Source organism: Anabas testudineus, chromosome 21 (genome assembly GCF_900324465.2).
Source record: "Anabas testudineus chromosome 21, fAnaTes1.2, whole genome shotgun sequence".
Classification (NCBI taxonomy): Eukaryota; Metazoa; Chordata; class Actinopteri; order Anabantiformes; family Anabantidae; genus Anabas; species Anabas testudineus.
Window position 1 is genome coordinate 1172540 of NC_046629.1, and position 25223 is coordinate 1197762.

At 42.0% G+C, this 25223-nt stretch overlaps 3 protein-coding genes and 1 pseudogene across 3 annotated transcripts; all 4 read right to left on the reverse strand.

The window, feature by feature from the left end:
- Positions 1–8919: 8919 nt before the first annotated feature.
- LOC113173252 lies at positions 8920–9797 on the reverse strand (annotated as a pseudogene).
- Positions 9798–11016: 1219 nt separating this feature from the next.
- On the reverse strand, positions 11017–14734 carry LOC113173253 (olfactory receptor 4E1-like). The gene is made up of 2 exons (XM_026376653.1): positions 13832–14734; positions 11017–11127 (listed from the first exon to the last, which is right to left on the reverse strand). Exons 1-2 carry the CDS (start codon positions 14732–14734, stop codon positions 11017–11019), a joined length of 1014 nt encoding a protein of 337 aa, XP_026232438.1.
- Positions 14735–18579: 3845 nt separating this feature from the next.
- Positions 18580–21659, reverse strand: LOC113173255 (olfactory receptor 10J5-like). Its single transcript, XM_026376655.1, has 2 exons — positions 21452–21659; positions 18580–19526 (listed from the first exon to the last, which is right to left on the reverse strand). The coding sequence occupies exons 1-2, from the start codon at positions 21657–21659 to the stop codon at positions 18580–18582; spliced, it is 1155 nt and encodes a 384-aa protein (XP_026232440.1).
- A 2265-nt stretch (positions 21660–23924) lies between these two features.
- LOC113173257 (olfactory receptor 4P4-like) lies at positions 23925–24869 on the reverse strand. The gene has a single exon (XM_026376657.1). The coding sequence runs from the start codon at positions 24867–24869 to the stop codon at positions 23925–23927; it is 945 nt and encodes a 314-aa protein (XP_026232442.1).
- Between the last annotated feature and the right edge of the window lie 354 nt (positions 24870–25223).

A 25223-nucleotide genomic window follows, 5' to 3' on the forward strand; every position in this document is an offset into this window, starting at 1 on the left:
TGTATTTCAGTAATTCCATTCAAGAAGTCAAACTTGTATAATGTTTACCTTCATTCCACACAGACTCATATATTAATTTTCATGATCAGAACTCCATGTCCCAATTGCCAGATTCTTTGTCCAGGGATTGGGTTGTCGAGGCACCTCCACACGGCTGGCTCCAGGGTGGGGCCCCGGTGACGCCAATCCGGGCGACGTATCCGACCTTGATTTTTCACTCGTCATAAGGTGGCTTGCACCCTCCAGGTTGGGGGGGAGATCCTCCCTCAAGTGGAGGAGTTTAAGTATTTTGGGGTCTTGTTCACGAGTGAGGGAAATAGGGAGCGTGAGATTGACAGACGGATTGGTGCATCGGCAGCAGTAATGCGGCCGGTGTACCGGTCCGTCGTGGTGAAAAAGGAGCTGAGCCGAAAGGCAAAGCTCTCGATTTACCGGTCAGTCTACGTTCCTACCCTCACCTATGGTCATGAGCTTTGGGTCATGACCGAAAGGACAAGGTCGCGGATACAAGCGGCCAAAATGAGTTTCCTCCGCAGAGTGGCTGGGCGCACCCTTAGAGATAGGGTGAGGAGCTCAGTCACCTGGGAGGAGCTCGGAGTAGAGCCGCTGCTCCTCTGCATCGAGAGGGGCCAGTTGAGGTGGCTTGGGCATCTGTTTCGGATGCCCCCGGGACGCCTCGTAGGGGAGGTTTTCCGGTCCTGTCCCACCGGGAGGAGGCCCCGGGGAAGACCCAGGACACGTTGGAGGGACTATGTCTCTCGGCTGGCCTGGGAACGCCTCGGTGTCCCCCCGGAAGAGCTGGAGGAGGTGTCTAGGGAGAGGGAAGTCTGGGCATCTCTGCTTAAGCTGCTCCCCCCGCGACCCGGCCCCGGATAAGCGGATGAGAATGGATGGATGATTAGAACTGACAACTAAAAAACCCAAAATCTCAGAAAATCTCAGAAAATTTGAATATTACTTAAGACCAATACAAAGAAAGGATCTTTAGAAATCTTGGCCAACTGAAAAGTATTAACATGAAAAGTATGAGCATGTACAGCACTCAATACTTAGTTGTGGCTTAGTTGCCTGAATTACTGCAGCAGTGCGGCGTGGCATGGAGTCGATCAGTCTGCGGTACTGCTCAGGTGTTATGAGAGCCCAACTGTCAACTGACAACTGTCAAGTCTTCCCCATGATTGTGTAGCCTACAGAACTAGACTGAGAGACCATGTAAAGGCCTTTGCAGGTGTTTTGAGTTAATTAGCTGATTAGAGTGTATAAAAATCCTTTCTTTGTATTGGTCTTAAGTATTCTAATTTTCTGAGATACTGAATTTGGGTTTTGCATTAGTTGTCAGTTGTAATCATCAAAATTAAAAGAAAAAAACACTTATGTTTACATTATACCAGTTTCACGTCTTGAATGGAATTTGTGAAATATATCAACTTTTTGAAGATATCCTAATTATATGACCAGCACCGAAATTCAAGATACAAATTCAAATCCTTAATTGTTGTTGAAGAAAATGCTCATCAGGTTCAACTACTACTGTTTTTATTTGCACAGAAATGCTGCACATTATATGATATAATTGTCATAAAAGGTTTGAAAATGTGTCATTACATACAGGGTAGAGAATTTATATAAAAAATTTATTGCACAATATAATTCAGATCTGAGCTTTAGTCTGATATTGGTGATCATGTGGTGGAGGGAATTATAGTAAGATGGCAAACAAGCAAGGAAATTATTTCTACATAGGTTGGGGTTATGATATAGAAGAACATACTGTGATAAAACATTGCTGAGTTGGGTCTTTGTATTATGTAGAATCACCCATTTTGTGTATCACTATAACTCTAACAATCACTGCTCTGATCTGAGGCAGATTCAGGCCATAAACTAGTGGATTATTGATGGGAGGAATGATCAGAAACTCCAGAGATAAAACAATAACAACAACCATGTGTACTTGATCAACTTCATATTGACTCAGTGAAACCTCACAGAACACTGAGATACAATAATTCACAAATGTCACTATGTGTGGCAGACAGGTCTGTAACGCCTTTCCTCTGAATTCAGATGAACTTCTCCTGCAAACAAGCAGAATACGCAGGTAGGTGTACAGGACAAAGAACAGGGGGATAAAGATCACTGTCACAGCTAGAAACTGTCCTGCTATGCTGATTGTAGTTGTGTCCACACAGGACAACTGAACCACAGCCCAAATGGTGCAATAAATCCTTTGTAATTTATTTCCACACATAGGTAAACTGATGGACAAATAGAAGAAGTAGATCAAAATACACACAGGCTGCAACACAGCAAAACCCAACAGACACAGCACTGTCCTAAAAGTCATTTTCCTGTGATAGTGTAAAGGCTGACAAATAGCTACTAACCTATCATAGGACATGACAGTGAGGATATTCAACTCATGCATTTTGTAAGTGTGAATAATGTACATCTGAATAAAACAGAACGGACGTGAGATGAAGTGAGTGTCAGACAGTATGTCCATCAGGAACCTGGGGAAGAAGCCGGCTGAGCCGTACAGAGAGTTTAAAGACAGACAGCAGATGAAAATATACATGGGCTGATGCAGAGACTTCTCCACACAGACTGTGAGAACAATGACAAGATTAGCAGAGATTATAGTCATGTAGATCAACAGACAGAGACAGAAGAAAAGATATCTGAGGGAGCCGTAGTCTGAGAACACAGTGAACTCAAAGTAGGAGGGAGTCCCACTGTTGTTGTTCATATCTGAACTAATGTGCAGAGCTGGAAGAAGAAAAGTGAGAAGTTACAAGGTTCAGAGTTTAAATACAAGCTACAAACAATTTAATTTCAAAATGTGCACACTCAGTCAGTTCAACATTAACTCAGAACATTTTAATGTTCTGATTAAATATTTGATTCATTATCCAACATCCTACACATGGATTACATTTGTTTAGAATCACTAGATTTTCACTTAAATGAACCAGCTGGTGTTAACTGTTAGAGTCTTTTACACAGGAGACGTGCAGCAAATATAACTGAGGCAGCTGATCAGCTTTTTGGGGCGGCTAGATCATCTGCTTTGAATACAGAAGGTTCGGGGTTCAAACCCCGTCACAGACACCAGGTGTGTCCTTGAGCGAGACACTCCACGCTAGCTCCCCGGGCGCTGTATGTAGCTGCCCACTGCTCCCCCCAGGGGGATGGGTTAAATGCAGAGGACAAATTTCATCTGTAACATGTAAAAATGTGACAAATGACAATAAAGGCTTCTTCTTCTTTATCCTGTTTCTCGTCTACACTAATAGCAGTCACGTGTACGCAGAAGTTGTACATGTGGTTCAGGCAGAACAAAACATACTGCCTCCCCAGTAACAAGTACTGTAAGAGATGAGGCAGATCATTTTCTAAAATATTAACAATGATTTGCATCTAGTGCAATTACCAGCCTAAAATAATTAAATTAAAAAAACTGTCATTGAGAATAATCAGTGAACTGAGTCAAATGGTTCTTGTCATTTTATTTTAATTTATAATTATAAATAATTATGTGGCTGCTGTACATTTACATTTAGTCATTTATCAGACGCTTAAATCCAAAGCAACTTAAAGGTGAGGAACAAGGCAAGCAAACAATCTAAGTCAAAGAGAAAAGCATCAAAGTGTTATCAAAAAAGTGTTTCTGTTTCATGAGATGTGAGAATAAGAGAGCAGAAAAGTGCAAAGAACTGTTTTCAGCAGTTTTTTAAATATTGAAAGTGAGGTGGCTGATTCCACCATCGTGGAATCTCTGAGCTGAAGAGTTTTGCTTGGTGTCTACTGTGCAAAAGCTTTGAACTTGATCCTTGCAGCCACAGGAAGCCAATGCAAAGATCTGAAGAGTGGTGTGACATGAGACCTTTTTGGTTGATTGAAAATGAGGCGTGCTGCTGCATTTTGGATCATCTGTAGGGGTTTGGTCGTGGATTCCGGTAACCCCATCACCAGTGCATTGCAGTAATCCAGGCAAGATAAGATCAATGCCTGTACAATGAGTTGGGTTGTGTACTCCATCATGTAGGCTCTGACCTTTCTGATGTTGTGGAGGGCATATCTACATGACCTAGGGACTGTGGCAATGTGTTCCGTGAAGGTCAGTTGATCATCTATGATGACCCCCAGGTTTCTGGCTGACTTAGTAGGGACAATCACCGCAGATCCAATGTTAATGCTGATGTTGTGTTGAGTTGAAGGTCTGGCAGTGAAGACTAGAACTTCAGTCTTGTGAATGTTAAGTTGAAGGTATCTTTCTCTCATCCAGGCAGAGATGTCATGGAGATAGGCAGAGATGCGAGAGGAGACAGTGGAGTCATCAGGTGGAAAGGACAGGAGGAGCTGTGTGTCATCCGCATAGCAGAAATGTAGGTTGCCACCATGATCAGTCAGCTGAAAATGACCAACCCATAGCATGGTGTGCCACAGCCTATAGCTTCGAACAATAAGCTCTTCTCTAGAATCATCTTGGTAGAGCTTAGATTCAAATAGATAGGGTTAGTGGCATTGTTTGCAGAGATATATTTATTTTATTATGGTTATGGGAATTCTAAGCAGAGGCCTACAAATAGGCTTAGGGCTTAAAAGGTTAAAGGACTGGCACTAACTTGTTTATCATCCTAACCCCTTAACGATCACAGGAGTGATGGAGCCTTTCCCAGCTGTCACTGGGCAAAAGACAGCGCTGACATATAGAGACATTCACATTCGCGTCTATGGGCAATTAAGCAATAAACCTAACATGCATGTCTTTAGATGGTGGGAAGAGGAGTACCTGGAGAAAACCCACACAGACAGGGGGAGAACAAACACTCTGCTCAGTAGATCTCCTTTACTTCATACATGAAAGAAATCTCTAGAACCGTCTTCTTCCACCTGAGGAACATTGTTAAAATTAGGAGCATCCTGTCCAAATCTAGCCGCAGGGGTTGCAAGCCAGTGATTTCTGTGCCGGTCCCAAGCCCGGATAAATAGAGAGGGTTGCGTCAGGAAGGGAATCCGGCGTAAAAATTGCCAAAATAACCATGCGAATCATCCACAAGACTTTCATACCGGATCGGTCGAGGCCCGGGTTAACAACGACCGCCACCGATGCTGTTAACCTACAGGGTGTCGGTGGAAATTTGACTACTGTTGGTCGAAGAAAGAGGGGAGGCAGAAGGGTTCGTGGGCAGAGAGAGAAGGGGAAAGGCAGGGACATAGATCTGAGAATAGGGACTCTTAACGTTGGCACAATGACAGGGAAAGGCAGAGAGCTGGCAGACATGATGGAGAGAAGGAAGGTAGATGTTCTGTGTGTGCAGGAGACAAGATGGAAGGGCAGCAAGGCATGTAGTATTGGAGGAGGATACAAACTGTTCTACCATGGTGTGGATAGGAAGAGAAACGGGGTAGGATTGATTCTGAAGGGGGAGTTTGTAAACAGTGTTCTAGAGGTGAAAAGAGTCTCAGACAGGGTGATGAGCATAAAACTAGAAATTGAAGGGGTGATGGTGAATGTAGTCAGTGGGTATTCTCCACAGGTTGGCTGTGAGTTAGAAGAGAAGGAGAGATTCTGGAGTGAGTTTGATGAGGTCATAGAGAGTATCCCCAGAGGAGAGAGAGTTGTTGTTGGAGCAGACTTCAATGGGCATGTTGGTGAGGGTAACAGAGGTGATGAGGAGGTGATGGGCAGGTTTGGTGTGAAGGAAAGGAATCTGGAAGGACAGATGGTGGTGGACTTTGCTAAGAGGATGGAAATGGCTGTAGTCAACACTTACTTCCAGAAGCGAGAGGAACATAGAGTGACATACAGAAGTGGAGGTAGGAGTACACAGGTGGACTACATCCTATGTAGACGAGGTCATTTGAGAGAGGTTAGTGACTGCAAAGTGGTGGTAGGAGAGAGTGTAGCCAGACAGCACCGCATGGTGGTGTGTAAGATGACTCTGGAGGTCAGGAAGAAGAAGAGAGGGAAGACAGAAAAGAAGACCAAGTGGTGGAAGTTAAAGAATGAAGAAACTTGTGAGGAATTCAGACAGAAGTTGAGACAGGTTCTTGGTGGTCAGAATGAGCTTCCAGATGACTGGGAAACAACAGCAGACGTTATCAGGGAAACAGGTAGGAAGGTGCTAGGTGTGTCATCTGGAAAGAGGAAAGAAGGTAAAGACACTTGGTGGTGGAATGAGGAAGTACAGGAATGCGTCCAGAGGAAGAGGTTAGCTAGAAGGAAGTGGGATGTAGAAAGGACTGAGGAAAGTAGACAGGAGTACAAGGAAGCGCAGCGTAGAGTGAAGAGGGAGGTGGCAAAGGCCAAACAGAAATGTTACGATGAGCTGTATGACAGGTTAGACACAAAGGAAGGAGAGAAGGACATGTACAGGCTAGCCAGACAGAGAGATAGAGATGGGAAGGATGTGCAACAGGTAAGGGTGATTAAGGAGATAGAGATGGAAAGGTACTAACAACCCAGGAGAGTGTGCAGAAAAGATGGAAGGAGTATTTTGAGGATCTGATGAACGAGGAAAATGACAGGGAAAGAAGGGAGGAAGATGTGGATGTTGTGGAGCAGGAAATAGAGATTGGAAAGGATGAGGTTAGGAAGGCTCTGAAAAGGATGAAGAGTGAAAAGGCTGTTGGTCCTGATGACATACCTGTGGAGGTGTGGAAGTGCTTAGAAGAGACAGCAGTGGAGTTTCTAACCAGTTTGTTCAATAGGATTCTAGAGAGTGAGAAGATGCCTGAGGAATGGAGGAGAAGTGTTCTGGTTCCGATCTTTAAGAACAAGGGTGACACGCAGAACTGCAGCAACTATAGAGGAATAAAGTTGATGAGCCACACAATGAAGCTGTGGGAAAGAGTAGTGGAAGCCAGGCTTAGGAAGAAGGTGGAGATTTGTGAGCAGCAGTATGGTTTCATGCCCCGTAAGAGCACCACTGATGCCATTTTTGCTTTGAGAATGTTGGTGGAAAAGTACAGAGATGGTCAGAAGGAGCTGCATTGTGTCTTTGTGGATTTAGAGAAGGCGTATGACAGGGTGCAGAGGGAGGAGCTGTGGTACTGTATGAGGTCGTCGGGAGTGGCAGAGAAGTACGTCAGAGTAGTTCAGGACATGTATGAGAGAAGTATGACGGTGGTGAGATGTGCTGTAGGTCAGACAGAGGAGTTCAAGGTGGAGGTGGGACTACACCAAGGATCAGCTTTGAGTCCCTTCTTGTTTGCTATGCTGATGGACAGGCTGACAGATGAGGTCAGACAGGAATCTCCCTGGACAATGATGTTTGCGGATGACATTGTGATTTGCAGTGAGAGTAGAGAGCAGGTGGAGGAACAGCTGGAAAGGTGGAGGTTTGCTCTGGAAAGAAGAGGCATGAAGGTCAGTCGTAGTAAGACAGAATACATGTGTCTGAACGAGAGGGATCAAGGTAGAAGCGTTAGGTTACAGGGGGCTGAGGTGAAGAAGGTGCACGAGTACTTGGGGTCAACCGTTCAGTGTGATGGAGAGTGTGGAAAAGAGGTGAAGAGGAGAGTGCAGGCAGGTTGGAGCGGGTGGAGGAAAGTGTCAGGAGTGTTGTGTGACAAAAGAATGTCAGCAAGACTCAAAGGAAAGGTGTACAAGACAGTGGTGAGACCAGCTCTGCTCTATGGGTTAGAGACGGTAGCAGTGAGACAGAGACAAGAGGCTGAGATGGAGGTAGCAGAGATGAAGATGTTGAGGTTCTCCTTAGGAGTGACCAGGTTAGACAGAATAAGGAACGAGTACATCAGAGGGACGGCTCACGTTGCCTGTGTTAGCGACAAAGTCAGAGAGGCCAGGCTGAGATGGTTTGGACATGTTCAGAGGAGGGATAGTGAGTATATTGGTAGAAGGATGTTGGAGATGGAGCTGCCAGGCAAGAGGACAAGAGGACGACCAAAGAGGAGATATATGGATGTCTTAACAGAGGACATGAGGTTGGCTAATGTTAGGGTAGAAGATGTTCATGATAGATTTATGTGGAAAAGGATGATTAGCTGTGGCGACCCCTGATGGGAAAAGCCGAAAGAAGAAGAAGGAGCATCCTGTCCAAAGTGATGCTGAAAAACTAGTCCATGCATTTGTTACTTCCAGACTGAATTATTAAAAGTGAATAACCTTTAAATCTTAAGATTAGTTGGTGATCAGCTGAGCTGTTGAGGTCAACACCTCAGAGTAGTCACACAGAAGCCACTAATAGTGCCATTATATTAGAGGACGTGTCCTCTGTACACCATCATTTGAAATAAAACACTCAAGATGTGAGCAAAGTCAAGACTTTCAGCTTTAATTCAAGGGGTTTGACAAAAGTGTGATATTAACTATTCAGAAATTACAGCCAACATCCAAAAACATGGTGGTGTTACTTACAAACTTGACTGTATAAAGTTTTTCAACCTTGGCTGGAGAAACAGCCACAGCAGAGCACATTCAAAAACACATTCACACACAGTGGGCATGGATACAGAGAGTACCGGGGTATGGAGGAAGGCCCTGAGACCTAATGCACTAGCAACATATTTGGAGGCACAGTGGGAGGGGGCTGTGGGGCCAGAACATGTGTCAGTAGGCTGGAAACTGGGTCCTGTTGATGTGGCCAACACCAGTCAAGAAGAAAGTTCTTGAGGTGAATTGTTTTGGTCCAAGGTGGGAGAGGTCAGCCTACATGATTCAAGGTTCTGGAGTTGTGCAGATACCCCCCCCCACCAGAGAGGAAGCAGCATACTTCTGGGATTAATAAAGTTAAATTTTTTTCATATTAAATCTAAATGTGGTACTGTTTACTTTACTTTTATACTATCATTTATATGATGGACTTATGATATTGTACAAGCACATGTGGTAACATGTTTCACTAACTTTCTTCTGCCTGTTTCTTTCTATGCAAGTTTTGAGTCTTCAAATTATGTTGGAGGAACTATTTTGTACATTCTTATAAATCTAATAATCACTGCTCTGATCTGAGGCAGATTCAGGCCGTAAACTAGAGGGTTATTAATGGGAGGAATGATCAGAAACTCCAGAGATAAAACAACAATGACAAAACAACAATCACTATGTGTGGCAGACAGGTCTGTAACGCCTTTCCTCTGAATTCAGATGAATTTCTCTTACAAACTAGTAGAATACGCAGGTAGGTGTACAGGACAAAGAACAGGGGGATAAAGATCACTGTCACAGATATAAACTGTCCTGCTGTGCTGATCACAGTTAGGTCCACACAGGACAACTGAACCACAGACCAGCGGGTGCAATAAATCCTTTGTAATTTATTTCCACACAAAGGCAACTTGTTGATCATATAGAAAAAAGAGCCTAAAACACATACATGATACAACACAGTGAAAATCACAAGATATATCATCGTCCTAAAAGTCATTTTCCTGTGATAGTGTAAAGGCTGACAAATAGCAACTAATCTATCATAGGACATGACAGTGAGAACAGTCACCTCATGACCTACATACGTGTAAATAATGTACATCTGAATAAAACAGGACGGACGTGAGATGAAGTGAGTGTCAGACAGTATGTCCATCAGGAACCTGGGGAAGAAGCCGGCTGAGCCGTACAGAGAGTTTAAAGACAGACAGCAGATGAAAATATACATGGGCTGATGCAGAGACTTCTCCACACAGACTGTGAGAACAATGACAAGATTAGCAGAGATTATAGTCATGTAGATCAACAGACAGAGACAGAAGAAAAGATATCTGAGGGAGCCGTAGTCTGAGAACACAGTGAACTCAAAGTAGGAGGGAGTCCCACTGTTGTTGTTCATGTCTGAACTAATGTGCAGAGCTGGAAGAAGAAAAGTGAGAGGGATGGAGAAACTGAATTTTCACATATATTATATCATTATTATTATATTATTATTACATTTAACATCCAACAACCTATTTGTCCAATTCCACAACTGAAAAGTTTATGGAATCATTAATTCAGAGCTGGAAGAAGAAAAGTGTGAAGAGTCAGAGTGATGAAGGGACAGGAGATAAAAATTAACAATGTTCCAAGTTAAAATCCAACATGCAACAATATAATGCTGTGTTGATGTTTGAATCCTGAGCTGCAAAGAAATCAATATCACATAGTTCAAGAAGATGGACTGAAATGTGCACGAAGAAAACCGTCAGAGGAACAATTAACCTGAAATGTAACATTTGTCATCTGAGATGTTGAATCCTACATGTCCAAGTTCACAACGGACAAAGAATGGAATCACTAAATCTGCTAGAAATCCATCAGCTAACACTGAACTAGTCAACTTAACTGTCCAAGACGTCTTTTAGATAAGAGATGTCCAGCTACCTCCCTGATCTATTCACACTGAGGCAGCTGATCCTACCTTATCCTGTTTTCTGTCACACTAAGAGAAGTCACATGTGCACACAGGTCCAGAAGGAATAGAAAAGTGTGTAAAGTGTATTCCTAACCAACGGCCCCCACACAGACATAAAGCCTGCAACAAATCGCCTCTGTCCACCATGATATCCATCATATGCTAATTTATGAAAAAAAATCTATCTACACTGTGCTATGTTCTGAGACAACAGAGGAGAAGCAGCTTCTCTATTAGCTTCTACAAGTTTCAATGATCTAGTGAGGGCGGCAAGTCGGAAGTCATTAAGTGGTATGATGGCGGATTTTATTGGAGCAGGTATTGTGGGACTTTTTGTGGAGTCTGGAACCTTCACACAACCAACGACTTGTTGTAGACCTGTGTAAAGATGACGGCTGGAAGAGCCACTTGATTTGATTAACTTAGACTGCTGAAGCACCACATCAGCTTCAGAGTCTTCAGCATCAACTAGCACGACAGCAGGATGTGTTTTAAGTCCTTGAAGACATTTCGCCCTGAACTGAACTGATGAAGCCACTGAACAGCAATTTTAGGACCATCCATCCATCCATCCATTCATCCATCCATGCATTCACCTTCTTTCACTTATCCAGGGCTGAGCTGCAGGAACAGCAGTCTATGCCCAGACTTCCCTCTCTCAAGAGACCTTCTCCAGATCTTCCAAGGGAATATCAAGGTGTTTCCCGGCCAGTTGAGGGACATAGTTCCTCCTACTACCCTTGTCCTGGGTCTTCCCCAGGGTCCCCTCCTGGTAGGACAGATGCACAAGCCACTTAAGCTGGCTCCTCTCTTTGTGGAGGAGCAGTGATTCTACTCCAAACTATCTCGGACCCTATCTGTAAACCTGCAGAGGAAACTCATTTCGGCCACTTGTGTCTGGGACCCAGTCCTTTCGGTCACGACCAAGAGCTCATGACCATAGATGAGAGTAGTAACTTAGATTCATCTAATCCTGTGCATTGACTGCATTGCTGCTGTCGATGTATTGGTCTAGCTGTCAGTCTCACGCGCCATCCTTCCTTCACCCACTTGGATCTCAGGCCACCTTTCATGGTGGAGAACTGTGGCCTCAGATTTGGAAGTGCTAATTATCATCCTAGCCACTTCTTAAACTTTATCCTGCTGCAAACCGAGTACACATCATAGACACGTACAGTATATTCTGCACTTTACTGCTTATTGCACTTCTGGTTAGATGCTAAACTGGATATTGTTGCCTTGTACTTGAACATGTGTGGTGACAATAAAGTTGAATATAATCTAATTTAAATGGTCCAACATGCTAAAGGTCTTGGTTTGATGAGGCCAACAGGTTCCTGGTCCCCAAACCAGACTCCCTCTGGTCCCTGGCTGCATCAAGAAATTCTGTCCATGACAATATTGAACAGAGCCAGAGTCAAAGGGAAGCCCTGCCGTAGTCCAACATGCCCTGGGAACAGGTCTCACTTTGGGATAACTGATGTTAGCCTAATTTATCCCTATTTGTACTAATGCTGTCATCATCTACATTTATATTTAGAGTTACAGAAGTCCAGCACAGTTTAAAGGACGTGTCTGAACGTTTCCAGTTACTTGACAGCTAGCTAGCTTCCAACCAATGATTCCTCTCATACATCAAACTCAAATCCTCTTCACTGATGCTTTCAGGAGGTTTCTCATCATAGCTCTATGGTGACTGCTGGGAGGGAGCCGGTCCAGAAGTTGCCCTTTAAGCCCCTTTTAACAGATACAAGCTAGGCTGGTGGGAAAAAGGAATCTTCCCTCTTCAGTTACAACATTCAACAAGCTACCACAGCCTCAATCTAACTAACAATTGGTGGCAACAATAATGAAAGGTCATTTATTATGACTCCACTATCTGATAGACACTGGTAGAAATGAACTCCATCCCAGAAGAACCACAGCCTGTGAACTGAAGCTCAAACACAACTGGATTATGCAGCAAAACTCTGTAAGTCGTATGACTCAGAAGGAGGACATGTCCTGAAGTTTTTTAATGTCTGTCCCATTGTTGTCAACACAGTTTCTCAGAAACAACTTAAAGGAACTTTGTTACATCTGCTACAACGACCACTGAGAATCATGGATGAAGTGATATATGAATATGAGTCTGAACAGACACATAAACTGCAACAAAACAGTCCACGAATGTACACTTACAAATCATACACTGAAAAATAAGATCCTAACTTGAACCACCAAACCTTGGTCACATAAAAATCTTTCATTTTCTCATTCATATTTGTCCCTGTTAGTTTTGAGATTTCAGCAAATGTGGAAGTATTATTAGCAACATGTATGAGCTCCTGCGATCAGTTACCAGTTCCTGGCCCCACTTTGGTGTTTACAAGGTGCTGGGTTCATCTTGATGGCGTCCCAGAGGAAACTGAGAGAAAAGCTGAGTGTAGTCTACTTGATTTCTAGTTTTAAATAAATGACATTTGCAATGACTGCAAACATAAATACACATGAAATATACATTTTAAAATGAAAAAAATTAGATTGATATCACCAGAGTTATAAATACTGTTACAAATGTCCACCTAGCCAGTCCAACTTGTTATGGGTGTATTAAAGCCTGATGGTGTTTCAGTATTGTGGTTTGGACGGGGGGTAACCGATTTAAATACTTCATTTACTAGAATTACATCTGGCCATTATTGTTGGTAATATGATAAACAGGCCCTGACCTTGTTGGTTAAAACAGCTCCTGCAAACATTGTTTGAGAGTTGACACTGTCTCAAGACTAAGGCTGGTTTCAAAATGCACAGTTTGAAACTGATGCTTTTGTTCAACAAATACTTCAAGTATATAAATTAAACTTCACCGGAGAAAAACTAACTGAGCTCATTACAATCACACAGATTTATGATGTGCTGAGTGGTAACTGTGATCATTCAGAAACAATAACTTTGATTTTTACCAAGTAGCATAGAACTTTAAAATACTGTATAAAGTAATACAACAAAGTATTATATAATATCACACAGTGTAATACGACATAATACAAGACATAGCTTAATGATGCAGGTTAACTTTTAAAATGCTCAGGGGAAAAATAATAATAAATTAACTTAATTTTAGAAAATAAGAATTACTTCATTTATTTTTCTAATAATCAGACAGACAAATGGCACATAGTATGATTTATTTCTCATCAAAGGTTTGAAATATATGAGTTGTTACATACATAAGGGATTAGAAGGCAAGTTACAATTAAAAAATGAGTACTTAGGGTTTTTCTAATTGATGTAATGAACGTAGAGCAGGTGGGTTTTACATTTATTCACTTTTTAACTTAACTAAAACTAATTTGAACAAGCAAAATATCTGTACAGTTTCTGAAGATATGATATTATAGAGACTCAAAACTTTGTTAGCTTCTTCCTGTGTTTGTTGGATCTTTGAATTATGTAGGAAGAACAAACGCACGTATCCTGATAAATCTAACAATCACTGCTCTGATCTGAGGTAGATTCAGGCTGTAAACCAGAGGGTTAGTGACGGAAGGAACGATCAGAAACTCCACAGATAGAACAACAATGACAAATGGATTGACTTCATCAGCCTTGAACTGATTAAGTGATATGTCACAGCATATTGAAATGCAGTAATTCACAACGGTTACTATGTGTGGCAGACAGGTCTGTAACGCCTTTCCTCTGAATTCAGATGAACTTCTCCTGCAAACAAGCAGAATACGCAGGTAGGTGTACAGGACAAAGAACAGGAGGGTGAAGATCGAAGTCACTGCAACAAACTGGATTCCTGTGATGATCAATGTGGTGTCCACACAGGACAACTGAACCACAGCCCAGTTAGTGCAAAAAGTCCTTGGTAATTTATTTACACACAAAGTTAAACTGATGGACAAATAGAAGAAATAGATCAAAATACACACAGGGTGTAACACAGCAAAAACCAGAAGACACAGCACCGTCCTAAAAGTCATTTTACTGTGATAGTGTAAAGGCTGACAAATAGCTACTAATCTATCATAGGACATGACAGTGAGAAGAGTCATCTCATGACCTACATACGTGTGAATAATGTACATCTGAATAAAACAGGACGGACGTGAGATGAAGTGAGTGTCAGACAGTATGTCCATCAGGAACCTGGGGAAGAAGCCGGCTGAGCCGTACAGAGAGTTTAAAGACAGACAGCAGATGAAAATATACATGGGCTGATGCAGAGACTTCTCCAAACAGACTGTGAGAACAATGACAAGATTAGCAGAGATTATAGTCATGTAGATCAACAGACAGAGACAGAAGAAAAGATATCTGAGGGAGCCGTAGTCTGAGAACACAGTGAACTCAAAGTAGGAGGGAGTCCCACTGTTGTTGTTCATGTCTGAACTAATGTGCAGAGCTGGAAGAAGAAAAGTGAGAGGGATGGAGAAACTGAATTTTCACATATATAATATCATTATTATTATATTATTGTTACATTTAACATCCAACAACCTATTTGTCCAATTCCACAACTGAAAAGTTTATGGAATCATTAATTCAGAGCTGAACTCGTTGAGAGACGTGCAGCAGCCGTCCCTGATCCAACTGAGGCAGCTGCTCAACTTTATACTGTTGTTCTGTAACACACACACACACTGTAACACACACACACATTGGATGCACTAGGTGACCTGTCTTGTCTCTGTTTTATCTACTCTGCAAGCTTTTGTGATGTTTACTTATCACAATACAAGATGCCACTTCATTAAAACATTAAAATCATCTTTGAGACAATTCCAACACGTACTAATCATTCTAAAAGTTGCCAAAGTAGTCACATTAAGTGGACGTCTGGAAATGTTGGACTTTCTCGTTAGTCTGAGATGTGCACACTCCAGAGGCCCATGCTTGATGGAAAGTATTAGCTCCAGTATTACCATGTTTATCCATGAGGGCGGTTATCAGCCTAAACCTAACGAGCAAGATGTTCACTTGACTGAACTTCCAGAAAGTCACAGCACAATAACACAGACAGTTGTTCTTACTGGGGTCAAAGTTAGGTCTCTGGGTCAGTGTGTCCGTTTTTACAGGTCACTCAATGTTAATGCGTCATCTTTGCTACTGCTACAAATGATCTACACAGCTGTGTTTCAGTCTCACGGGGAAACACTGTGCAGGGGATTTTAGAAGACTTTTGACCACAGGCTGCTCATACTCGTACTGTAATAGCTTTAGATCCATTTTAAATTTGTACCCAACAAAGCCTGTGGATGTTGGAATACAGCAGCTGTGCCTCTTCCCCTCTGTGTGTTTCTAGTGTGCAGTTACCGCTCCTACCAACCTGTTCAGTGTATTGTCAGCTGCTTGTTGTTCTTTCTCTCCCCTCTTTCCACTTACCCAACCAGCTGAGGCAGATGGCCACTCACCCTGAGCCTAGTTCTGCTGAAGGTTTAATAATAATCATTGATATTTTTGTACTTCAGTCTCAAGAGTTTGAGGTTCAGTGTCCTGACCTGGAACATGCCCCACTCTATTCTGGAAGCCCCCCCCCCCCCCCCCCTACTAATATGGACAGGGGTCTAAATAAAATGCTAATTAGCGTTCAGTCAATCAGAAGCTGGAATATTCCATCTCAGATGAGTGTGGAGTAGGGAAGGACTAAGTGAATTGTATGTAGGCACAGAAAGGAGACCACAAACCATTTGGTTAAAAAAGCCTTGTGCGGTTTAATTCCACCTAAAGGCAACATGTTGGTCAGATAGAAAAAAGTGGCCTGAAACACAGTCAGTAGTTTGAATTCAAGAGGTTTGACAATAGGAATGAAGTATTTAAACAAACATTATAAAAAAGGACTGTATTTAATATTTGGATGAAAATCCTTCGATGTCAGTGACTGACTGAAGTGCTCAACCCATGGACTGAATGACCAGCTGCTGAGTTTCTTCCCTTGAGATGCCTGATATGTTTATCCAGGCATTTATCTGAGCTGCCTTCAGCTGCTGCTGCGTTGTAGTTTTCTTAACTGGGCCAGATGTTGGGAAAGTCCTTCTTCACCATGGCCCCCAAAATGTGTGTGTGTATTAAAACAGCTGTAATTCTGAACCAAAATATTTCTACAGAAACCTGAGACATGTATGAAGTAAACAGTTTAAACAATCCAGCCTCCAATGCTGCTGCTCTGTGACTCTGAATCTAGAACTGGGGTTGAAAGACTTGGACACTTCTGTTGAAAGAAAGAAAAACTCATATTGGTCACTGAAAAGATTTCAAACTGAAAAGTAATAATAAATGTATAAAATGACTAAAGATTAACTAATGAAAATTATATTTTGTTTTGAGTTGTGGTTCAACAGAAGTAAAAGAATAAATAAATAATGAAACTGGACAAAAATGGTGGTATTCCAAGAAAATAAACTGGAAAATAATTGGACCATAGGGACATGTTGACATTGAAGAGACAGATAATGTGAATGGTAACCAAAGAGCAACAGAACTGCTAAATAGATAAGAGGTGAAATCCAAGTTCAAGGTCCATCAGCATCGGATCACACCATCAGTCACTGTTTAAGCCGAAGTGGACTCCATAGAAGAAAACTGAGGAGGACTCTGTCCTTTGGACATATGAGACAACTGGAACTTTTTGACAAGTCACATCAGCTCTTTGTTCACAGACGCAAAAATGAAGCCTACAAAGAAAAGTACACTGTGCCTACTGTGAAACATGGGGGAAGCTTGGTTATGTTCCGGGGCTGCTTTGCTCCATCTTCAATCCGTGCAGGGTTTAATGAAATCTCAAGACTATCGAGGTGTTCTGGAGCAAAGCTAAAAACACCAAGAATGGTTAAGAACAAATCACTGGACTATTCTGAAGTGGCCTTCTATGAGTCCTGATGTATAAAGACCTGATAAACATGCAGTCTGGAGAAGGCACCCCTGAAACCTGAGACAACTAGACCAGTTTGCTCATGAGGAGTGGAACAAAAAAGACTTCTGTCTTACTAAGGGTTAAAGTAATCGTCTCCAAAGGTTGTGCAACAAATATTAAGTAAAGGGTACCATCATTTTTGTCCAGGCCAGTTTTATTAGTTTGTTTTTTAAAATTATTCTGTTGAGCCACAACTCAAAAGCTATATCTGATTTTCATGAGTTACTTTTTAGTAAATTTTTATTTATGATTACTTTTGTTAATTTTAGGTAAACCCAGTGACTGGGTTTTTATTTATGTAATGGAAGGGTACCAACAAAATTGACCATGTGTGTATTACTTGTACTCACACACTTTTTCCATTGTTTATCTAATGAGCCTATTAAAGGCAGGTGTGAAGTGAAATTTACTAGGAGGAAAAGTTTGAGGTTCTTACTAACTTTCCTCAGACTTAAGAAGCTACTTGAATGAACGGTGAAAATTTTTGACCAAACAAGAGAGAAGTAAGTGGTCCACATCTCTGCTTCTCCTATTGGACATCAGTGTCATTCAGACAGGCTCACATACTTTTCTTGTTCAATGTTTTCCGCATGAATATGTCATAAAATGGGATGTGATCTTCATCTAAGTCAAAAGTATTAACAAATATAATGTGCCTAAAATGATAACACAACCAACATTCTGGTCTGTGATATCTTTATTGATAACGACCATAAAAAACTCACAGTGCTATTGGAAAAAGTATGTGAACCTCCATTCTTCCTACAGAACTGCTTTAGCTTTGTTATATTATTTGGCTGTTATATTCGTCATATTCTCGTGTGTGGCTCTCTTCAAGTTGTTCCATGGGTTGAGGTCTGGGCTTTGATTTGATCACTCCAAAAGGTGGATTTTATTTTTCTTAAGCCATTCTATTGTGTGTTTTGGGCGAGGTATGGCTCACAAAAGCGAGGGAGACCACCAGGAGAGGGGCAGTGAAGAGAGAAGAGTTTAGTTAGAAAGGTTTCACAGGCCTAAAGCCACTGAGACAGCATATTGATTCATATTAGTCGCTACAGCAGAAACTTTAAAACAGAAGTTTCAAACTGTCATATTGGACAAGCTAAGTAATGCTTGAAATTGACTTACAGTCATTTCTGCTGGACGGTTTGACAAGATTAGTCTGTTTTTACTCAACAAGTGGAGATTTCTACATCACACTACAAAACATAAAGATAAAACCGCAATAACAAACATTAAAGAGATTATTTTCTCATTTTACATTATCTGAACATATAAGCTTCACAAACATCGCTCTGCCCTTGTTGAATCTTTGATTTATGCTATTTTACATATCCTTAGAAATCTAACAATCACTCCTCTAATCTGAGGCAAATGCATGCCGTAAACTAAAGGGTTACTGATGGGAGGAATAATCACAAACTCCAGAGAAAAAACAATGACAATGGAATTTCCCTCACTGATCTTATATTGACTCAGTAGACCTTCACAGAAAACAGAGATGCAAACTGAAATGCAGTAATTCACAAATGTCACTATGTGTGGCAGACAGGTCTGTAACGCCTTTCCTCTGACTTCAGATGAACTTCTCCTGCAAACAAGCAGAATACGCAGGTAGGTGTACAGGACAAAGAACAGGGGGATAAAGATGGAAGTCACAGATATAAGCTGGCCTGCTATGTTCATCACTTTTGTGTCCACACAGGACAACTGAACCACAGCCCAGCTGGTGCAATAAATCCTTTGTAATTTATTTCCACACAAAGTTAAACTGATGGACAAATAGAAGAAATAGATCAAAATACACACAGGGTACAACACAGCAAAACCCAGAAGACACTGCACCGTCCTAAAAGTCATTTTCCTGTGATAGTGTAAAGGCTGACAAATAGCTACTAACCTATCATAGGACATGACAGTGAGAAGAGTCAACTCCTGAGTTTTGAAGGTGTGAATAATGTACATCTGAATAAAACAGGACGGACGTGAGATGAAGTGAGTGTCAGACAGTATGTCCATCAGGAACCTGGGGAAGAAGCCGGCTGAGCCGTACAGAGAGTTTAAAGACAGACAGCAGATGAAAATATACATGGGCTGATGCAGAGACTTCTCCACACAGACTGTGAGAACAATGACAAGATTAGCAGAGATTATAGTCATGTAGATCAACAGACAGAGACAGAAGAAAAGATATCTGAGGGAGCCGTAGTCTGAGAACACAGTGAACTCAAAGTAGGAGGGAGTCCCACTGTTGTTGTTCATGTCTGCACAATTAGGACAAATCAGAATAACATAGGAAATACACAAACAACATTTGTCATCAGAATTGTTGGATGGTATGAAAAGTATTTTAGTAAAATTAATGCAGAATCATTGACAGTTATGAATGCTGACACTCAACAGTCAACATCCAGCGTGCCTAATTTCATGATTACACCGAAAACTAAACAGTTCTTCTGTCCTCTGAAGATTTATGTTCTTCAGCCAAACAAAACAGGGAGTTACCACAACATCTGTAAGTTAATCTAAAATGAGATCTTAAGATGATGTGCAGCATCCTCACCTGATGCAACCCAATGAATGAAGCAACTCAACATTTATCTTGTTTCACTGTCACACTGAAAGAGTCACAGGTACACAAAGGTCCAGAAGGGAAAAAAACGGTTGCATGTCAAGGCCCCCACTTTATCAGTACTCATTGACACTTACTTATATAATACTTATAACCACTGGAATTAAATACCAAGTGCCATTTGCAGATAAATCAAACCCCTACAATGTCAACAAAAATCACTATTTACACCACTAATGATAAGGTTGATTAGATCACAAAAACACATTGGCCATGGTTAAAAAGGATTATGTTAGAAATGTAAGGTAACGCATGTGAGGTAATAGAAAGCATTGACACTTTGTGGTTTGGGTTCCAGAATGATTGTAATGTGGATTGTTGGTACAAAAGAGAAACCCACAGATCTCCCTAGTGTTAAAGTCCAATGTAAGAACTGGCATATTTGCTTTTTTTAAATGTATGTTTAAGGAAAATAAAAAATTATATAAGAACAATAATATATCAATAATATAATAATATTGATGCTGTTCTTGAGAAAAGTGTCTTACTGATTAATGTAAGTTCCTGTCTTTTGTTTTGGTAGACTTCCTGTTTACCCCTCATTCCACGTTTACTAGCTTCTAATAATTAATAAGAGTGTAGCGGACGGGAATGATTGTTGACCCCGATGAGGGAGTTCAGATAGGCTGGTGCTTTGACAGATCATCTGGAGATTTGATGGTGCAGTTTGTAACACGGTCAGTAAGACACTGCAGTAGTCAAGACGACATATGACCAGAGCCTTGTTGTATAGTCTGAAAGGTAGGGTCGGACTTTGTGATGTTGAAAAGGGAAAATCTGCCTGATGTGGAGACAGAGGAGATGTGGTTGGCAAAGCTCAGTTAATCATTAATGCTCACCCCCAGGTATCTGGAAGACTTAGTGGAAATAATCACTGAAGAACATAGGTTGATGCTGATGTAGTAGAGTAGGGGACCAAGAGCTGAGTCCTGTGGCACGCCATTGGAGAGGCAATGAGAGTTAAAAACCTGCCCCTTCCAAGATACCTTGAATGTATGTCCAGACAAGTTGGACCTAAGCTAGGCCAGAGTTGTAGCAGTGATGCCCAAATAAGAAAGTGTAGAAAGGAGGATCTGGAGGTTGACTGTGTCAAAGGCTGCAGATAGATCAAGTAGTAGTAGTAATCATTTTCACCTGTTCCTGTCACAGATAGGAGTGTGGACCCAAAAGCACAATCCGAGGCAACTGGGGTAACTGCACTAGCAGGCAAGAAAATCCATCAAAACAGAGTAATAACTGAAATCGGCTGCTCTAGCAGGCAGGAAGACAGACATACTGTATATATGTCTGTCTTCCTGCCTCATATATACAGACATACTGTATATATGTCTGTCTTCCTGCCTGCTAGAGCAGCCTGGATAAACGGGTTCAGAGAGAGCGGTTTCAGGCAAACAGATGCAGTCTTTGTAGAGAAGATGCATGGAGGTTGAGGAGCGGGAACATGCAGGGGACATGTGGTATCTGAAATAAGAAGGGGACCATAGATTAGAGAACAGACAGAATGTGCAGAAACTGTGACAGAACCCTCCTCTCAACGGCCAGCACCAGATGGCCCACCAGGCTGCTCAGGATTGGCATGATGGAATGACCGCACCAAAGCAGGATCCTGGATGGACCGGACAGGAACCCAGAAATGCTCTTCAGGATTGTACCTCTCCCAGACACTGAAGATCCCGACCCCGCCGCCGGGAACGGAGGAGTTGGTGGACCGTGAAGACTGGCGTGCCGCCAATGAGCTGGGCGAGCGGAGGGGGCACAGAGCCATTTGTCGCAACGTAGCGGTGGGATGTTCTAAGAAGGGAGTTCCAGACTCTGACCCATGTCTGACTGCAGCGTCAGGTGTAGGTCTGAACAGAGGGTACGTCCGAGTCTTGCTCCTGGGAAAAGCAGAGGTTGGTAACGGTAGTTCTGCTTGGAAGGGTGAGAAGCCAGTCGCTGAGGAGGGAAGGGAATTGTGAGCATATTCTGCCCAGAGAAGGGATTTTGACCAAGTGGAGGGTTCTTTTGAGCAGAGACAGCAGAGGGTCCTTTCCAGGCCCTGGTTCATCCTTTCGGTTTGACCATTTGATTGGAGATGAAACCCAGAACTGAGGCTGGCCATAGCCCCCAGGAGTCGGCAGAAGTCTTTCCACAAACTTGGGACCTGTGTCAGAGATGATGTCAGATGGAAAACCATGCAGCCGGAACACCTGTGACAGCATGACCTCGGCTGTCTCTTTGGCAGAGGGCAGCTTTGGAATGGGAACAAAGTGTGCGGCTTTAGAGAATCTGTTAACAACAGTGAGTATAGTTGTGTTACCTTCGGATGGAGGAAGACCTGGAATGAAATCCAGAGAGAGGTGTGACCAAGGACGGCAAGGAATCGGGAGTGGGTGCAGGAGCCCAGCAGGGGCTCTGTTGGAGGTCTTGTTTTGGGCACAGGTAGAGCAGGCTGCGACAAAGTCCCTGACATTGGCATAGAGAGTAGGTCACCAGAACCGTTGTTTGATCATGGCTAGAGTTCTATCAGACCCAGGGTGACAGGCGAGACGAGAAGATTTGGACCACTGCAGAACCTGCGTCCTGAGAGAATCAGGAACAGCGGGGAGGACGGTCAGGTGGAACAGGAAGATTGGCGGCTGCGTCAGCTACCTGTTTCTCTATGGGCCAACGTGCTGCACCGATGAAGCAAGACAAAGGGATGATAAGATCGGCTGGCTCAGAGTCCTCTGTGTCTGGGAACTGGCGGGACAGGGCATTGGCTTTGATATTCCTGGAAAACAGAAACTGTGACAGTTCCTTATTGTCTCCTGGTTCTCCCTGATTCCCGCCGCCGACCTATCCAGCTTAATCATCTTCAAGCATTCAATACACATACATATCATCTGACAAAAATGTGTGTAATAGTACAGTATGGCCCTAAATTACTAATGGTTAGCATGTACCAAATAACATGACACCCGTAGAAAATGGCACAAGCTGATCTACTCCGGGTGTGCACGCAGGTCTACATCATCGAACTAAGCAATATAACATATAATATAGCCCAATGTGATGAACCTTTGTCTTTATAAACACTGGGTGATTTTTGCCCCAGGACTATACCCTCCTAATAAAGTACTGTGACCCCTCAAACACAGAATGAGCATGTACTACAGAACTTCTATTAACTACAGTCCATCATCATGCCACAGCGTTTATTGACAGGAAACATTTCTAAAAATTCTATTTTCACTACATTTTTACTAAAGTGCTCTAAGAGTGCACCAAAAAAACATTACCCGGCAACAATCATCTTCTCTCAAATCCAATCCACAGAAAACAGTCAGACTCCTGTCCTCTCTTAAACAATCAGTAATACGTTACCGAAATACAGGCAGAGGCAGAAATCCAGTGTTGGGGAAACAGTATAATTACAGAATGAGGCACATCAGGTCATACACCAAGTGAAGACTCAGGAAAGCACATAGCTGGACATCTAACTGGAGTTACATGTGATAGGAGTTGGAGAGCTGTGTGTCAGTCAGTACTACCGGTTCAGCAAACTATGCTTCAGAGTTATGATCAGGTGTGATGGAGCATTACCAACACCTGGTTACTGTGTCTCATCAGCTAATTTTATGATATACCTATTTTAAATGTACAGACTGACTGTGTACAAACAGCAACCCAGCAAAAATTCCAACCAAATTCAAATACTATGTAGTTCCATAAGAAATTATCCTTTAAAATCCAAATTATCCTGCAACAAATCAGACAGAAAATCTGAGCATAGATTATTTTATTGCTTATGATGAGTATGAAAGTTTCTTTTTATTACAAACAGCATGATGACACAGAGAAAAGATTTATAAGTGAAACATATTTAAATTGTAAAAGTACATTATGAACTGTAATAAGCATTTATTTTGATGAACTGACCTGAGTTGGACCCTGGATTTCAATTTTTTTGAAAGAAACAAAATGTATCCATAAACAAAGATTCTAGACACACATAATTTAAATAATAAAGTTTCAGTATATTTTCTCTCGCTTGTTATAGTGGTTATAATTATTTAGGATCAACTACTTTGCGAATCCTTATTAATCTAACAATCACTCCTCTGATCTGAGGCAGATTCAGGCCGTAAACTAAAGGGTTACTGATGGGAGGAATGATCAGAAACTCTAGAGATAAAAATACAATAATAAATGGACTAACTCCATCAGTCTTATATCGACTCAGTGGAACCTCACAGAACACCGAGATACAATAATTCACAAATGTCACTATGTGTGGCAGACAGGTCTGTAACGCCTTTCCTCTGAATTCAGATGAACTTCTCCTGCAAACAAGCAGAATACGCAGGTAGGTGTACAGGACAAAGAACAGGGGGGTGAAGACAAACAACACAGCATTAAACTGTCCTGTTATGCTGATCACATTTATGTCCACACAGGACAACTGAACCACAGACCAGCTGGTGCAAAACATCCTGTTCACCTTAAATCCACACAAAGGGAAAATGATGGTCAGATACAAAAAGTGGCCCAACATACACACAGGAGACAGCACAACAAAACTCAACAGACACAGCACCGTCCTAAAAGTCATTTTCCTGTGATAGTGTAAAGGCTGACAAATAGCTACTAATCTATCATAGGACATGACAGTGAGGATATTCAGTTCATGACCTTTGAAAGTGTGAATAATGTAAATCTGTAAGAAACAGGACGGACGTGAGATGAAGTGAGTGTCAGACAGTATGTCCATCAGGAACCTGGGGAAGAAGCCGGCTGAGCCGTACAGAGAGTTTAAAGACAGACAGCAGATGAAAATATACATGGGCTGATGCAGAGACTTCTCCACAGAGACTGTGAGAACAATGACAAGATTAGCAGAGATTATAGTCATGTAGATCAACAGACAGAGACAGAAGAAAAGATATCTGAGGGAGCCGTAGTCTGAGAACACAGTGAACTCAAAGTAGGAGGGAGTCCCACTGTTGTTGTTCATGTCAGCACAATTAGGACAAATCAGAATAACATAGGAAACACACAAACAACATTTCTTATGAAAACTGTGCAATGTTCTGAATACAATTAGTGCAGAATGTTTGGAAGTAAAAGCTGATATGTTCAATGGCCTAAGTCCCTATTTCTATAACTAGCCTGAAAGTAAACGGTGCCTGTGTCCTCTGCTATGAATGTGAATAACTATCCTCTTCAGCCAAACAAAAATAAACAGGTATCTCACAGCATCGCTTTTATTGCATAAGAGAGATGTGCACTGCCTTCCCTTGATTTAATCCAGGCACAGGAAGCAACTCAACATTTAGGCACATGTACACACATGTCGACAAAGAAAAAA

Coding starts and splice junctions, on each gene's coding strand:
- LOC113173257 (XM_026376657.1), bottom strand. CDS start 24,869: ATGAACAACAACAGTGGGACTCCCTCCTACTTTGAGTTCACTGTGTTC.
- LOC113173253 (XM_026376653.1), bottom strand. CDS start 14,734: ATGAACAACAACAGTGGGACTCCCTCCTACTTTGAGTTCACTGTGTTC. Junction 11,128..13,831: donor CTCAGATCAGAGCAGTGATT/GTTAGATTTATC, acceptor CTGTCCTACCAG/GAGGGGACCCTGGGGAAGAC.
- LOC113173255 (XM_026376655.1), bottom strand. CDS start 21,659: ATGGCTCTGTGCCCCCTCCGCTCGCCCAGCTCATTGGCGGCACGCCAG. Junction 19,527..21,451: donor TGCCAATCCTGAGCAGCCTG/GTGGGCCATCTG, acceptor CTAATTGTGCAG/ACATGAACAACAACAGTGGG.